Source organism: Eleutherodactylus coqui, chromosome 2 (genome assembly GCF_035609145.1).
Source record: "Eleutherodactylus coqui strain aEleCoq1 chromosome 2, aEleCoq1.hap1, whole genome shotgun sequence".
NCBI classification, from domain to species: Eukaryota; Metazoa; Chordata; class Amphibia; order Anura; family Eleutherodactylidae; genus Eleutherodactylus; species Eleutherodactylus coqui.
Genome location: NC_089838.1, coordinates 114,865,457 through 114,880,513, shown reverse-complemented (window position 1 = coordinate 114,880,513; position 15,057 = coordinate 114,865,457). Strand labels below are relative to the sequence as shown.

Here is a 15,057-nt window from a genome sequence, read left to right as displayed (position 1 = left end):
AGAAGTGCTGCCAGAGACCCTGTAAGACAACGCACAGGTCCTTAGGGAGAAGTTCAGGACCTGACCACTAGGGGGCAATAAAAGCCTCTACAGATGATGGGATATAGCTGCTGCGGTAGAGCGGGCCATTCCCCAGCAGCTGCCCTGATGTGTTTGTAGCCGGCCGCACAGCTGCATTTATTAACCTTGTTTATCGCCACAAAATCAATTCACAGAACTTGTCAGACTCCTAATCCATCACTAAACGGATGACGGCACTATAGACAGTACGAAGCTCGGAGCCAGGATCAAAGATGGCCGCCGTGGAGCCTCTGACGACAGTGTGACGTAATCCTCGGCCACGCCCCAGAGGCCTCCGCTAGGCCAGTCAGCGTCACGTGACGTGAGCCGGCGGCAGGTGACCTTAGCAGGTGGAATGGCGGCAGATTTGACTCCCAGGTTCCGCAGGATCCGCAGCATGGGAGAGCTGAGAGCTCGGAGGAGAGGTAAAGAGCCGCCGGCATCCCCATATGTGGGCGTGGTGGAGGCAGCTGATCACGTGGCCGGGGCTTCCTCTATGGGCTATTGGATGCATGAGAAAGAGTAAAGAAGCAGCGCTTATGTATCAGCAGGGCGTCACCTGTGGCCCCCATGACATCCCAGTCCTGGAGGGGTACTACTGGCCTCTTTGCTACCAGCGCCCTATTATAATGGCGACCGTCTTGCGTCTTCTAGGCCTGTACGTAAAGGGGCCATCAGATAATGGCCTCCAGCGTCTCCTTCACCGTCCTGATGGCGAAATCTAACACTTCAACCTCCTCCCTACCACAATGTAGGCCGCTTCCTCACACACGTATTAGGGGGGCGCCATTGTACCGGCATTGCTGATGAGAGTGCCATCCCGACCGCAGCTTTATTGGCAAGAACCGGGGAAAATGGTTAAAAAATCTGTTATTGGGCGGAAGTAGCAATAAGAGTAAAAGTCACATTCTTTATTGTATAAAAGTTAAAGACCAGCAGAAAAACGTGTTTTGTGGCGCAGCCCTTGTTCAGGTCGCCGGGGCAGCCCTTCGCCACTGTTTGCAAAGGCAGGGGGCGGGACAGGGGTGGAACTTGGCTCCGCCCCACCCATCCCATTGTAAACAGTGGTGAGGGGCAAGAGCTCCGTGCACTGCTCCCGCCCCGTCTCCACCCCCTGCGTATATCGGCCGGGGGCGTGAAAACCCAACCAATATACGCCCGTCTGAATAAGCCCTTAGACCGAACACACAAGTGTAATTAAATTGCGTATTAAGTCGGCTATATATGCGCACACAATACGCGGTGAATGCAGTCAGTGGAAGTACATTGATTTTCATTGATCTATTCACGTTTGCACATAATATGCACAGCAAAAATAGCGCAGCATGTTCTATTCTACCGCATATTACACACGATAGAGCCCTATTGTTCTCTATGGGTATTTAATAACAATTTCATTGCATATGTGCGGTTTATACACAACATCGCTAAACATCAGTACAGGAAATAAAGAAAGATCAAACAAGTCAGACTACGCACGACCGCGTGCGGGAGATACACGGCCAAATGCAGCCATACACCGAGTCGCACAGCGGTAGAACACTGCGTTATATCTCACGCTCGTGTGAGCCCAGGCTTACAACTCAGATCACAAGTTCATATATCAGAAACAAATAGAAATGCCGTATATGTGTGTGTGTGTGTGTGTGTGTATGTGTATATGTATATATATATATATATATATATATATATATATATTAATGATAATGGCCATATAAGGTATACCAAATAAAGAATGATTGATAGAAATCAGATTTATATCAATGATATTTTTTCAAATTCATGGGAATCGACGCCGGAACTGCTGGATCCCTCCAATACACAGGAACCCTATAGCTACATTAGTCCCCAATGTCTGGCTGCAATAGTCCTGGATACCCCAAATACAAAAGGAACCCTATGATGAACCAATCACAGCTATTCAGTGGTTCATCGAGCGCCAGCTCTGATTGGCTGAGCCACTGCGCTCGTGATCCAATCACAGCAATCTCTTGCTGAAGGCGGGGTATTCAAACACTGAGGACTATACGGAAGGCTGCTGGAGCGCTGCAGCCCAGCGAGAGCCTGCTAGGTGAGTATTAAAACACCCCCCAAAATAAGACACCGTGCCTCTTTTGGGGCAAAAATTAATATAAGACAGTGTCTTACTTTTGGGGAAATGTGGTATATACGCTTGCTTCTTTCCATCAGTGAATCAGTGCTATATGTTGCCTTATTGCATCTGTATGTGGATAACTATTTTCAGGATATTATTGTTTATATTGTTTGTAAATCTAAAGGGGGGGGGGTAAGCTAACTCAGTTAGTTATTCCTTTCTATCTGAACATTTCTGGAGTCCTTTTCTTCAGGTGGTCACATGATCTCGTTTACTTGGGTTTATGCTGTCTTCAAAAGGCACTATTTCAGTCATCAGCACATCCCACATGATGAAACTGCATGACCTGTACATTTGTACCACACAAGCTCTTCACAGGTAGGGGGACAGAAACGCGTTTCACATTACTGCTGATGATTAGAGGCTCCTGTCACACAGTTATAATGAAGAAGATAACTCATCCTCCTCCATGACTGTATACTTATGGTCTTTGGATAATTTGGGAGAATATAGAAGGTAATGATAGTTACACTGTCCGCTCAGCAGGCAGAGATGGCACTGGCTCTTGCTGATCCTGTGATGTTGCGCTGACAAATCATGGGATTAATAACACAGAATAGTAAGAAAGAAAGTAATCTCACCATCAAACTGGCACCTGATACGTATCAGACTGGAGGCTGCACTGCGTGGAAGTGACTGCAGTATATATAGGAGACCGACAGTCTGACAAACAATCAGGTGAGGGGGCAGGGATGGAAAAATGTGTTTTCACTGGAGCGGCCTTTCAAATGTAGAGATTGAGGTTTATGTCTTGGGAGGTTTTAGGTAAATTCGCCAATGATCGTTCACAATTTGTAAGATTTTATTATTGCATGTATTGGGTGGATGATTGTTACTCCTGTAACATGATTGTGACATTTTATAAACTCATTAACCCTTGCTTCTCCTTTTATGGTGATATTGCAGGAATCACGGGACCCTTCCAGGCGACGCACTTGTGGAACAGTATTATCCAGGCGCTGAAAACCCAGGTAGCTGTAAAGAACCGCCGCCAGCACCTGCGGACATACCCCAACTGCTTCACGGGCTCCGATGCGGTGGACGTGGCCCTGTGCCATCTCATGCAGAACATGTATCTCAGCAGCTATGACATTTCACGTACTAAAGGGGTGCAGCTATGCCAGGCCCTCATGGACCACAAAGTCTTTGAACCTGTTAGTGCAAAACTCTTTAAGTCTGAAGCTGAGCTTGTCTTTGAGGATAGTAGCAGTCATTTCTATCGCTTCTTCGAATCTCGAGATGCTGCTGAATTCTCGCCAAGTAACAAGAGCTTTGGGAGAGAGAAGCGGCGCTCCAGGTTGGCACTTGTTTCTCACTGCTCTTTATGTTTTCCACTTGAGCTGCTCTTCTTCATCATCTTCTTTCTCCCATTTCACTCATGCATTTGGAAACAAACTCGGTGGTATGGGATAACTGTCCTAATACATCCACAATTTATACACCCCATAGACGTAGCAAGCTGTATGAGGAAATGCTTGGTGATATATGGAAACTAAATTCTCTAGTTAACTGCAGATTGCTCTCAATATCATCGTCACTTTTGGTGGATCAGTCCAGCATTCATTGTATACCTATCATAGGGTTCATTTATTAATCATTGTGGGTTTTGGATCTTGCAGCTGTCATATAAGGAATAACTATGTGATTGGTAGGTGTCTGACTGCTAGGATCTCCAACGATTGCAAGACTATAGCCCCGGCGTGTCCCAAAGTGTTGGGCAGAGGAGACTGTGCATCTGTCCCTTTGCTAATAAGCTTCAATGAAGTGCTCGGCTATCTCCAGTGATCCATTGAGATGATTGGAGCAAAGGCGCTCGTGTGTGGCCTCCTCTGCCCAAACGTCGGCACTAACCAGGGTTGAATTCTTGGGATCAGTAGGGGATCGAAATGGAGACCTAATGAAATGGAAGTAAACTGAAAGCTTTCCATTTTTTTGAACACCCATTGAAATCAAGACTGGGAAAAATGGAAATGTTTATTTGCATTATTTGCAAAACTGACATGGAGAAAAAAAATTGGTAGTGAAGTCCTAAACGCAGGATTCAGTAACACATATGTACCCTTAGGGATTATCTTGTTTATATATTTTCTAAATTGGGATTACTCTCTTAAAATGCACCTTATCTGGATTGCATGGCTTAGTATCAGCTACATCGTAGTCACGTGCTTCTTTCTCTAATATTAGCAGGACTGGACCTGTTGTAACGATCTGTAATCCATCAGTTCTGGACACTGAAAATGAGAAGATAAGGGAACTACTTCACTGCATCTGTGACATTCCGAATGCACATCTAAGCCAAGACATCAGTAAGGCACCCGGCTTCCCCTCTCCTAAAGGTACGTGTAAGGCTACATGAGTCATACACATGAGCCATGCTGCAAGGTAAAAAAATTGCTGAAAGTCCTATTTTTTTTTTTTGCGTCCCTCGGAACGCATCACCCATTGTTTTCATTGGGACAGTCAAACACATGGCATGCCGTGCGATGTGATATTTCCCATTGAAATCAATAGAAAACACTTGCTATCCTCTATCGCGTGTGAAAATCGAAATTTCACAGCAGCGATGCGAGGCGTTTTTGCATGAAAAACGCCTCTCATCTGCGGGTAAAATGCACAATATTAGGCTGGGTTTCTCGGCCCGATATCGCGCTCGTCCGTGTGAATGTAGCCTGTAATGTCTGGAAGTGCTGCTTGCTGCCATGTGACATGCATTTCCTTATCGCTCCTTGCACATAAATCTGCTTTTCTATAGATGGTTAATATTCTCAGCACTTTACAGTATCATGTTTTTCCTTTCTTTCCTTAAAGATGTTGAGAATGTGTGGAAGCAGCAAGTGATGGTTCGGCTGCTTCAGCTAATTCACATTCCTGTCTTGGAAGGAATCTTGGACTCCCCAGTGAAGACGGAGTATAAGAAACATTTTGCTGATTTAATTGTTTCAAACACATTTCTGGATAGAGAGATTCTACAGACTCTAAATTTACCCAAGTAAGTGTGATAAATATGTAGTAAGGATGATAAATATGTAGCTGTGCTTTACATTCCCTTTTGGTAATTCTATTTGATCATTAGCAGTTCCTAAATGGACTTCTTTATATAATGTGCTCACTTTCCCATTGTTAGCGGTGCAATGATACAATGTCAGGGCATCCATCCTGGCCAATGCTCTCCAAAGCGTTAGGATTATGCAGAGTCTTGCTTTATTCTGCACTCATATCAGCAGGCCGGCATATAACAGTATTTAGCTATGTCCTTTCTATCGGCAGGCTGGACGGCTGGCTGGCTGCAGCGGTGGACTGCTTGGAGTATTTTCCTGATGAACAGATTGTGATGCTGAGCCAGCAGTTATCACAGACTACTGGAAATAGTGACAATCTAGACTTATGCAAGAAGATGCTTTTTGATGTTATTGCTAAATATTACTCCCAAGAAAGACAACCCTTTTTGGATAGCCGGATGGTTCAAATGCTGTTAGGAATCGTTGAACTGCTGGGTAAGAATCGCTGATCTTTAGTTTTAGTAGCACAGAATATATTAAATTCGGGACTGATTCCCCGGTTCCTTTACCTTTTTCAGACACTCCCTATTAGAGTCCCGGCTCAGTACTTCAGGCAGGTCCAGGTGGTCTTCGTTGGATTCGTTTGGTGGGTGGGAGAGGGAGTAGGCTGAGCGATTATATTCTATCCCATCATAAGTCACATAGAGGGGACCTAATATCCAGACCCTGCCTTGGCTGTTCCCTAGGGATAGACCGCCTCTTTGTCACACTCCCCGCTCGCGGTGAACTGCCTGGATGTTTGTGATAGGTTGGTCTCTAGTAGGAGTCTCCCAGTGCACAAGGGAGCATTGACACCTCTTTTTTTCACAATCCTACATTCCCTCCCGGTCAACACACAAACACATTCCTGTGCTGGAGAGCATCTGACAGCTTAGGGATGATGGAGGTGGCGCCACACGGGGTCCTGCCCTCACTACCCACACTTCAGGCCAGATGCCCAGACAAGACACTTTCATGGTTTGAACACAGGCAGTTATCGGCCTTTCTCAACTCCCTAAAGGAATCCTCTCAGCTAGGGGAAGCCCCCACGGCAATTGAAAACCTATTTCTACAAGAATCCCTTCCTCCTCACAGCCTTTCAAGCATATACAGCATACTGCTGGATAGCGCTACCTCTGAAGCCCCCTCTTTCGTCCTTGAGAAAGCAAATTGGCCATCCCGATACCAGGCTCTGACTGGGACAGGGCATATTTGCTCTCAGACAAACTGCTGGTAATCTGTGCAGCCCAGGAAAAAACTATAAAAGTCTTTCCAGGTGGTATAGGTGTCCGGTTCTAATCCGCCGTATATACCCTTCAATCTCAGACCAGTGTTGGTGATGTAACTCTGTGGACCTGAAGCCCTTCTGGAAAGACGTATTTTCCATGTATGAAAAGGTAACGCATCGGGCAGTCACTAAATCGCCACAACTGGCACTGCTCTCCATCATTCCTGGGAGCTTGTCGGCAATAATGCCTCTTGCGTCACTTCTTACAGCAGCGAGGACCGCGATTCCCAGGTGTGGCAGAGCACTTGCTTCCCCCACGATCGTTTAGTTTGTTCAAGATCTGGGCTACTTGAGACATATGGAGGAACTGATGACAGAGTACCGTCCAGACCAAGGGGTGCTCCCTGGGAAAGTGGGCAGCATAGTCCTTTTTTTCTGGAGACAATGGAGTTTCAGGAATTCTTTGAGTAGGCGAACCAACTTGGAGGCAAATGGGCGCTCTCCTGTGTAAGATATACCCTCATTCCCTACCCCCTATCCCTTATACCTCCCCCTCCCTCCTCACCTCCCTATCCTCTTTCTTCTGTTACTTTCCTTTCCTCTCTATCTCTCTTTTGCATGCAGAATTGTGAGGAATTTGGTTATATTCTCAGCACTGATAGGGCTCATGTCCACGACTGTTTTCACTGCGTATTACACATGCGATGCACCGCTGCATGATACACGGTGAATGCAGTTAATGAAAGTGAATAGACTTTCATTAATCCACGCACATAAGTGTGTAGACACTATGTGTCGATACGCACGAGAAATAGATTGCTGCATGCTCTAGTTGCATGAAATGCTGTCCATACGCAATTATTTACTGTGTTGATCCTTTATAAAATATAACTTTTAATAGTATCTTTTAAAATAGAAAGCCTCTTGGAACAACAAGTAGGACAAAGGACATTCACAATATGAAACACACAAATGCAACAACGTGGGACCAGAACTGGTCAGAAGGATACTGCAAAGATGCATCACCAAAAACGCCACCCCACGAAATGCAGCGTTCCTCTTTGTTAGGGACAATCCTTACGGGTGTACACCAAAACCCTGGCATAGGTGGTGGCTAGGTGTGAAGTACCCAGCATAATTGTTACCAAAGTTGAGATTATAATACACACAGGATGGAAAATGTTATTATCACTTAAAGAAATAACTCAGGTGTATAAATAATTGATGAGAAGTCAGAATAGGTGATGATGATTTTCATTTCTTAGAAAAATAACTCAGGTGTGTAAATAATTGAAGTCTGGACTTCATCACTTATAGGGCTCCTTCTTTACACTGAAGTTAGTTGTTAATGACATTGGCTGTATGTTTGGGGTCATTCTCCTGCTACAGAGTAAATTTGGAGTTGGGGGGCCTTCTATTTTTGAAAAACATTCTTACTGTGTAGCATTTTCCCTCACCTGCTTGTACATATGGCAGAAGATCTGCTGGAAGACTGCATGCGGAATGCTTCAGGTAGCAAGTTTAGGTGCTATTGAACAATAGCAGTGATGCGCATGCAGACATGCAGCGTGTATGAGCACCCTTGGTCATTGTCCTCTAACGACAGTGCTTTATTGTAACTCTGCTCAGAAATGTATTTATTAGGTGCTAATTAAGTGTTTTTGTTACAGAAAATGAAAAGCAAAGCCAAGCTCTGGAAGCCACTCAGCTTTTCTTCAGATTGCTCAAGCCACAAGCAAGAGAGGAGTTCCGTCGTTTAATAATTTTCATGGCAACGGCTTCGGAAACTGATGCCTACCAGCTGCAGAAGCAGGTATGGAGAACCTCTGGGACTCACCTGCTCCTCCTAGTGTTCATGTTACTTATAAGCACTTCGCTTCTTTGCTGTGCCTGCGCCATCACTTGCTATTTTTGCTATGCCTGTGGCATCACTTGTGGGTGCCAGCTGCATAGGGGGGCATTAACACGTAGTAAATTTGGTACAGAAAATCTGTGTCAAAATCGTCATCATTGGTGCAGATTGTGATGCAGATACGCAGCAGTCTTCACCCCGTCAATTAAATAGGTGAAATCTTTTTGTGGATCTGTGTCAAAATCCACACCAAATTCTGCCACGTGTGAATGCACCCCAATACACCGATCCTGGCTATTTAATCTCTTGCATGCCACAGTGAGTGCTCATTGTGGCATGTAAGGGGTTAACAGAGGGGGGGAAATGTTAAAAAAAACCAAAAAAACCCCCACATAATTGGTATTGCTCACGTAGGTAAACAACCCATGTGATAAATTGAATGCTTTACTTATCCCACACGATGAATGTAGTCCTGCGTGGGTTTATTTTTTTTAGTATTTTAATAAACCCAATTCGCTATTTTTTTGTTAATATCCTTTCCTAAGAATGCAGGAAAATTGATTCAAAAATTCATATGTATTTAATGGTAAAAATGGGCAGTAAAAACTACAACTTATTCCACAACAATACAAGTCCTAGTGCAGATTGGTTCATGGAAAAATAAAATCCATTATGGGTATTTGAATGCAGTGATGCCAAAAATAATTTCTTTTCCAATAAATGTTTTTATCATGCACAAGTACAAAAACCTAAAAGGAAAAAATTATAACATTTTGGTGTCTCCGTAATCATAACGACCCACAGAATAAAGTTATCATGTAATTTATAATGCATAGTGAACACTGCAAATGAGAAAGACCCAAATGGCAGAATTGCTGTTTTTTGTACTGTACATGTATAAAGCTGTGTGAGTTGATCACCAGCTGTGTTTGTCAATGCAGTGGGAAGAAAGGTGGAGTGTAGAGGCAGGGTAGATGGAGAAGTAGTTTAGAGTGGGGAATATGATAGGCCTCCATAAAAAGAGGTGGTGTTGGGGCACCCTTAAAGCTGTGGACGTTGGGAATTAACCTGATTGTTTGGGGGAGTGCGTTCCAGAGTACTGATGCAGCTCAGGAAAAACTTGGAGTTGGGAGTATTCTTTAATTGATGGGCAACCAGTGCAGTGACTGGCACAGGGTGGAGGCATCGGTGCAGTGACTGGCACAGGGTGGAGGCATTAGTGTAGAGCTTGGACAAGAAGACGTCCTGCTGCATTCAGAATGGACTGGAGAGGGGAAAGTATAATTAAGGAAAGACTGATCAGTAGCGAGTCACAGTAATCAAGCAGAGAGTGAATAAGGGCAACAGTAGGTTTTTCATGGCTCCACAGTGAAGAAAGGGCATGGATGCTGTAATGGCCTATGCTACTGTTTAGGCATCCATTACAACCACCATTAAAAATGTACATGAGGAACATTGCCTGGTGCATATATAAAAAAAGAGAAGAACGCAATCAAAAAAAGGAGATGTGAACAAGGCTCAAGTTCTTTTCTGGCGGTGGGGTGGGTTCATTACCTCTTGGGAGAAAGCATCATTTTCAGTTTTCTTTTCTGGAGGGTCACTTTACCTTACTGGATGAAGTCATCTAGTGTAATTATTATGGGACTGCAGTGCTTTTAGATGTGTGCCTAAAGTCTTGTTCACACGGGCTACAAAATCATTTCTGCAAAACGCCTGTATGTGAAGCTCATGGTTTCCAATGGGTTCTTTCAGGTTACAAAGCATCACTCATGTGTAAGAACCCATTGGAAACCATGGGCTTCACACATGCGTTTTGTAGCCCGTGTGAAAGAGGCCTTAGGCTAGGATTAGATATCGACTATGTTTGTCATAGCGGTAGCACAATCTGAGATCGTAGCATAGATTCGCATGGCTACACTTCAGTCTTTGGTGCGTGACTCCCTGCTGTGGCACAGTTGCCGTGTAGCCCTAGCCTTACTTTAGAACACCAAACCATTTTTCTTCTTTTCTGTTACTTTTGTTATGTGGATGATGAAATATTTTTATTGTACACTTAATCAATTTTCTCCTTTTTTTTCAGTTTGGTAACAAAGCGATAGTGCTAAAAACATTCACAAAAGTCCTCCTTCACAACCACACACTATCAAGAGGGCAAAGTGAGCCATTTACTATGTTTTTATTGGATCATTCCAGTGACCTTTTCAAGGTAAGTCAGGATTTTGTATTTTACACTTTTATTAGAAAAACAGAAATGTGTTTATTAGAGATGAGCGAGTATACTCGCTTAGGTTAACTACTCGAGCGAGTAGTGCCTTAGCCGAGTATCCTCCCGCTCGTCTGTAAAGATTCGGGGGCTGACGGGGGGCATGGAGCGGCGGAGGAGAGCAGGGAGGAACGGAGGGGAGATCTCTCAACCCCCCACCCGCTCACCGCCGCAACTCATCTGTCACCCGCGCCGGCCCCCGAATCTTTAGAGACGAGCGGGAGGCTACTCAGCTAAGGCACTACTCGCTCGAGTAATGTGCCTTAGCGACTATACTCGCTCATCTCTAGTGTTTATATTAAAGTAGACATAGAATTAATGCAGCAGAACTGGGTGAATGACAGGCCTTTTCACGGTATGTACTTTTCAGAAGGACTGCAGAAGCGACTTCTCTGTGTCTGTTCTAGCTTATTATTGACATCTAGTATAAAAAAGCATACAGGCTGATATGGACCCATACAAGGTCTTGATGAAAACTGCACCTGACAGGACAAGAAAGGTTGTTATTAGAATCTCTCTTCAGGTTTTGAGCCTGTAGCTTCAAGCCATCTGTATCGGCTTAGGTTGTGTTCACATCTGCATTGCAAGAGATTTAGTTTGAGAAATTGTCGGAGAGCACGAGGGAAGTTGGGTGACCTCTACGCACTGTTCATTTCTACCACACGATGGATGCAGCATTCCATTTTTTTTGCTCCTATGATGGAACACGAAACTGGAAGCTAGTGCAGGTGTGAACAGAGCCTCAGTTTTGTGCTTCTTGTTTTTTTTTTTTAGTGTTCATTAAACAGCCATTTTGAATTTTCTTCTGGTAGGACTCTTAAGAGATTAAATTGTATAGAACTTTTGTACTAACAAAAAGACATTTTTCTTATTGCAGACACCCATGGAACTACTTGACCTTGTTAGTACAAAGTTAAGGAGCCTGCAGAATGGAGGAGACCCAGATGAATTTTCAGGTAATTGTTCGTTTGCTACTTGCAAAGTAATTAGAGGATGAAGTTAACTTATTAATGAAGTCCCCCTGCTATCTTCTGCTTACCAGAACTTGTAGGTTTAGTCCGCAAAAATCAGTCTTTCTAGGTATCAGTCCTATATCACCGATTACAGAAGAATGTGACATCATCCAGCAGCTTGTAATTCCCCTTTCACTATCTGCACACTCCTGATAAACCATTCGAAGCCTCTTCCGTTTTTGCTAAATCTGTGACAAGGCCTCTGAGACACTAGCGGTTTGTTTTTTCTGTGTATTGGGTGTGAAAAAAACCTGACTATGCATGGACAACATATGGACCCATAATATTCAATGAGGCAGCACACACTACCAAGTTTCTTCACACAGACAGAGACTGCATGAAAAAAACGAATTGCATGTCCTGTTTTTGTCTGGATCACGGACGAGAATTAGGACATACAAAATGCAAGTCAATGCTCTGGCAGTCCCTGTGGTGTCCAATGCACATTGCACCCAAGCCCCTCAGGCGCAACTTGGGCACACTGTGAGTGTGCAGCAGACAGGAGAAGATCGCCATTTAAAAAGAAAAAAAAAATCTCTAACAGTAGATACCATATATACTCGAGTATAAGCCTAGTTTTTCAGCACAATGCTGAAAACCCCCCCTCGGCTTATACTCGAGTGAGGTAACCCCCGCTCCCCATCCCTTCCCGAAATACTCACCTCTCAGCCGGCGTCCGTGTCCCCGCTGTGATGGTCTCCCCGGTCGTGCGGCAAGCTGCTTGAGAATTCTCCCCGCTGTCATCTTAATGCTCAGCTTTGAATTCCCCCGCAGTCAGCGCTGTGTAAGTAAGCGCTGTGATTGGATTGAGGGCCAGCCAATCACAATCGACGCTCGGTCATTCAAAGCCATTCAGTGGATGACATCACTGAATGGCTGTGATTTGTTTATCGAGTGACGGCTGTGATTTGGCTGGTGCTCGATCGAATCACAGCGCTTACTTACACAGCGCTGACTGCGGGGGAATTCAAAGCCGAGCAGAGAGATGACAGTGGGGAGAATTCTCAAGCAGCTTGCCACACCGCCGGGGAGACAGACGCCGGCTGGGAGGTGAGTATTGCATTTTTTTCTTTACCTAGTATGTACTCGAGTATAGCTAGGCTTATAGTAGAGTCAATAAGTTTTACCAGTTTTTTGTGGTAAAACTTATTGACTCCGCTTATACTCGGGTCGGCTAATACTCGAATATATACGGTATGTTTTAAACATATATTCTACTGTTCCTATAAAGTGCAGAGGGGAGAATTTATTAGATTATATCTAAATCTGCAGGTCCGGGTCTGCATGTCCCCCTCCCAACAAGCACCACCCACTTTTCAAAAAAGTGACGGGGTCGTCACAAAAAACAAAAAACCCTGCTAATTTCTGATCAAATACCTGCAACTTTTGTACGATAGAAACTGGCGTAAAGCCTTTTATAAACGTGCCCCGTAGTCTGTAAACATCTGTTTTTAATGTTCTTTGACAGGATTTACATTTTGCCAACGGTTAACAGTTCAAGTATACGAGGAACAGAGGCATAATTACACAAGACAGGAAGTTAAGCAGTTAATAAAGATGCTGGACAGTTCTGCTATTCCTGAGAAGAAAAAGAAGAAATTGTTGAAAGAATTCCAGAAGTATCACCCTTCACCCTCCAGCAAATAAACTGCAACTGATCAGCTTTCATCAAATGGCCTTTTGCACTACAGTAGGTGGGTAGGTGGGCATGTGCCGCCTTATTTTTAGGCATTCTGGGAGAATCTAACCACCTATGTGTTTGTGATGTATGCAGGGGCATTTGCCATGTTTTGCACAGGGACACTTCTAAATTGTTGCACTACATGACAAATTCATTTCACTTCCAATTGAATACTGCCCCAGTCATTACTATTGTTTTTAGATTTCAATGCATTTCCATGTTCTACTTGTACAAGTACTAGATAGAATTATTAGTGTTATGTATTTGTGTAGCGAGAACTTTGTTCCTATTTTGGGATGGTTTGTCACTTTGTATTGTGTTTAACTACTGATTCTTAAAATTAACTTATACTCAGTGGAAGCAGACTTACAGAACAGACTCCAATGGAGGTTGGACGGCCTCCATTGACCTCACTGGAGACAGTCCATGGCAAAATATCAGGATTTTTGGTATAACTTACTGTAAAATCACTTCCTTGTGACATTCATTAGGGGGATACAGCGAAGACCTTGGGTTTAGCTACTGCTACTAAGAGGTGACCCTAAGCAAAAAGTGTTAATTCCTCCTACTAGCTATACCCCTCCTGCAGGCACCAAGCTGATCAGTTTTGTATGCAGGCAGTAGGAGCAAAACATAACAGTAAATCAACAAAATGCAACAAGCATATACCCTATGGTACATATATTGGTCGCATATGGCGCTACAGAAAACAAAGGTTCCAACAAGAAAAACATGGTTACCCGCAAAAATGGATGGGTGCTGTGTCACCCCAATGAGCATGAAGAGAAAGTGATTTTATGATGTTATACCAAAAATCCTGATTTCTCGTCTGTATCATTGGGGAACACAGCGCAGACCTTGGGACGTCCCAGAAACGGGGGTGGGTGACTTGTAATAGTACCCACGTGGTTAGTGATTGGCCACCTGCAAGACTCTCTGACCTAGGGAGGCGTCCGCAGATGTAAAAGTATGCAACCTGTAAAATTTTGAGAAGGTATGCAGACGGGATGAGACTGAAGAGCGTCCAGGACGAGATTCAGATCCCAAGTAGGGGTTGGTGACTGGTATGGTGGAACAGAGTGAGAGACTGAATAAAAACGCAGATTGCAGACTTGGTGGTAAATCCTAGAGGTATGAGTTGGTACAGAGGAAAGATGTTACGGAAGGTGGAATTCCAACCACAGAATTACCAGTGCGTCCACCGCTATGGCCCAAGTATCCTGAGATCAGGCCACGAAGTGCTGCACCTTACAGTTGAATCTGGGCGCCATCATGTCCAAGTCTGGCTGTTCCCACCGCTGATGTATTGCCCGTAACATTTCGGGATACAACTCCCATTCTCCCGGGTCGACTGTTTCCTGTTAGGGGTACTACGGTAGCCTGCCGAGATGGAAGGCAAGTGCGCACAGCAGGGTTCAGACTGACAGCTTGCAAATTTTGTATTACAGCGAGCACAGGCGTAAAACTTAGCTCGTTCTATAGCTTATCCAGAACCTTACGATCTGGGGTCGGACATGGCGTTGGCACAATAGTGCGCACTGAAAACTGGGCAGTAAGGTGGCGAGGGTAGCTGCAGGAGATGTATAGCGCAGGGGAAGTTGCCTCATGCAGAGCTTACCCACTCCAAGGCGACTGACTGATCCCAGCTGGAGCTTGTGGATTGTACAATGCACCACTTCTATGCAGCCACAACAGACGATGCATACACGACTGAGCTGGCTGAGAGCAGGCGAGAAGTAAACTTGAAGACAGAGGAGGGGGGAGACT

At 44.5% G+C, this 15,057-nt stretch overlaps 1 protein-coding gene across 1 annotated transcript; it reads left to right on the top strand.

Annotated features, from left to right (window-relative positions):
- The first annotated feature begins 402 nt into the window (after positions 1-402).
- Positions 403-13,451, top strand: DEPDC4 (DEP domain containing 4). Its single transcript, XM_066589843.1, has 9 exons — positions 403-485; positions 3,122-3,512; positions 4,403-4,551; positions 5,024-5,204; positions 5,483-5,709; positions 8,152-8,294; positions 10,414-10,539; positions 11,474-11,552; positions 13,078-13,451. The coding sequence occupies exons 1-9, from the start codon at positions 416-418 to the stop codon at positions 13,254-13,256; spliced, it is 1,545 nt and encodes a 514-aa protein (XP_066445940.1). The 5' UTR covers positions 403-415; the 3' UTR covers positions 13,257-13,451.
- Positions 13,452-15,057: the final 1,606 nt, after the last annotated feature.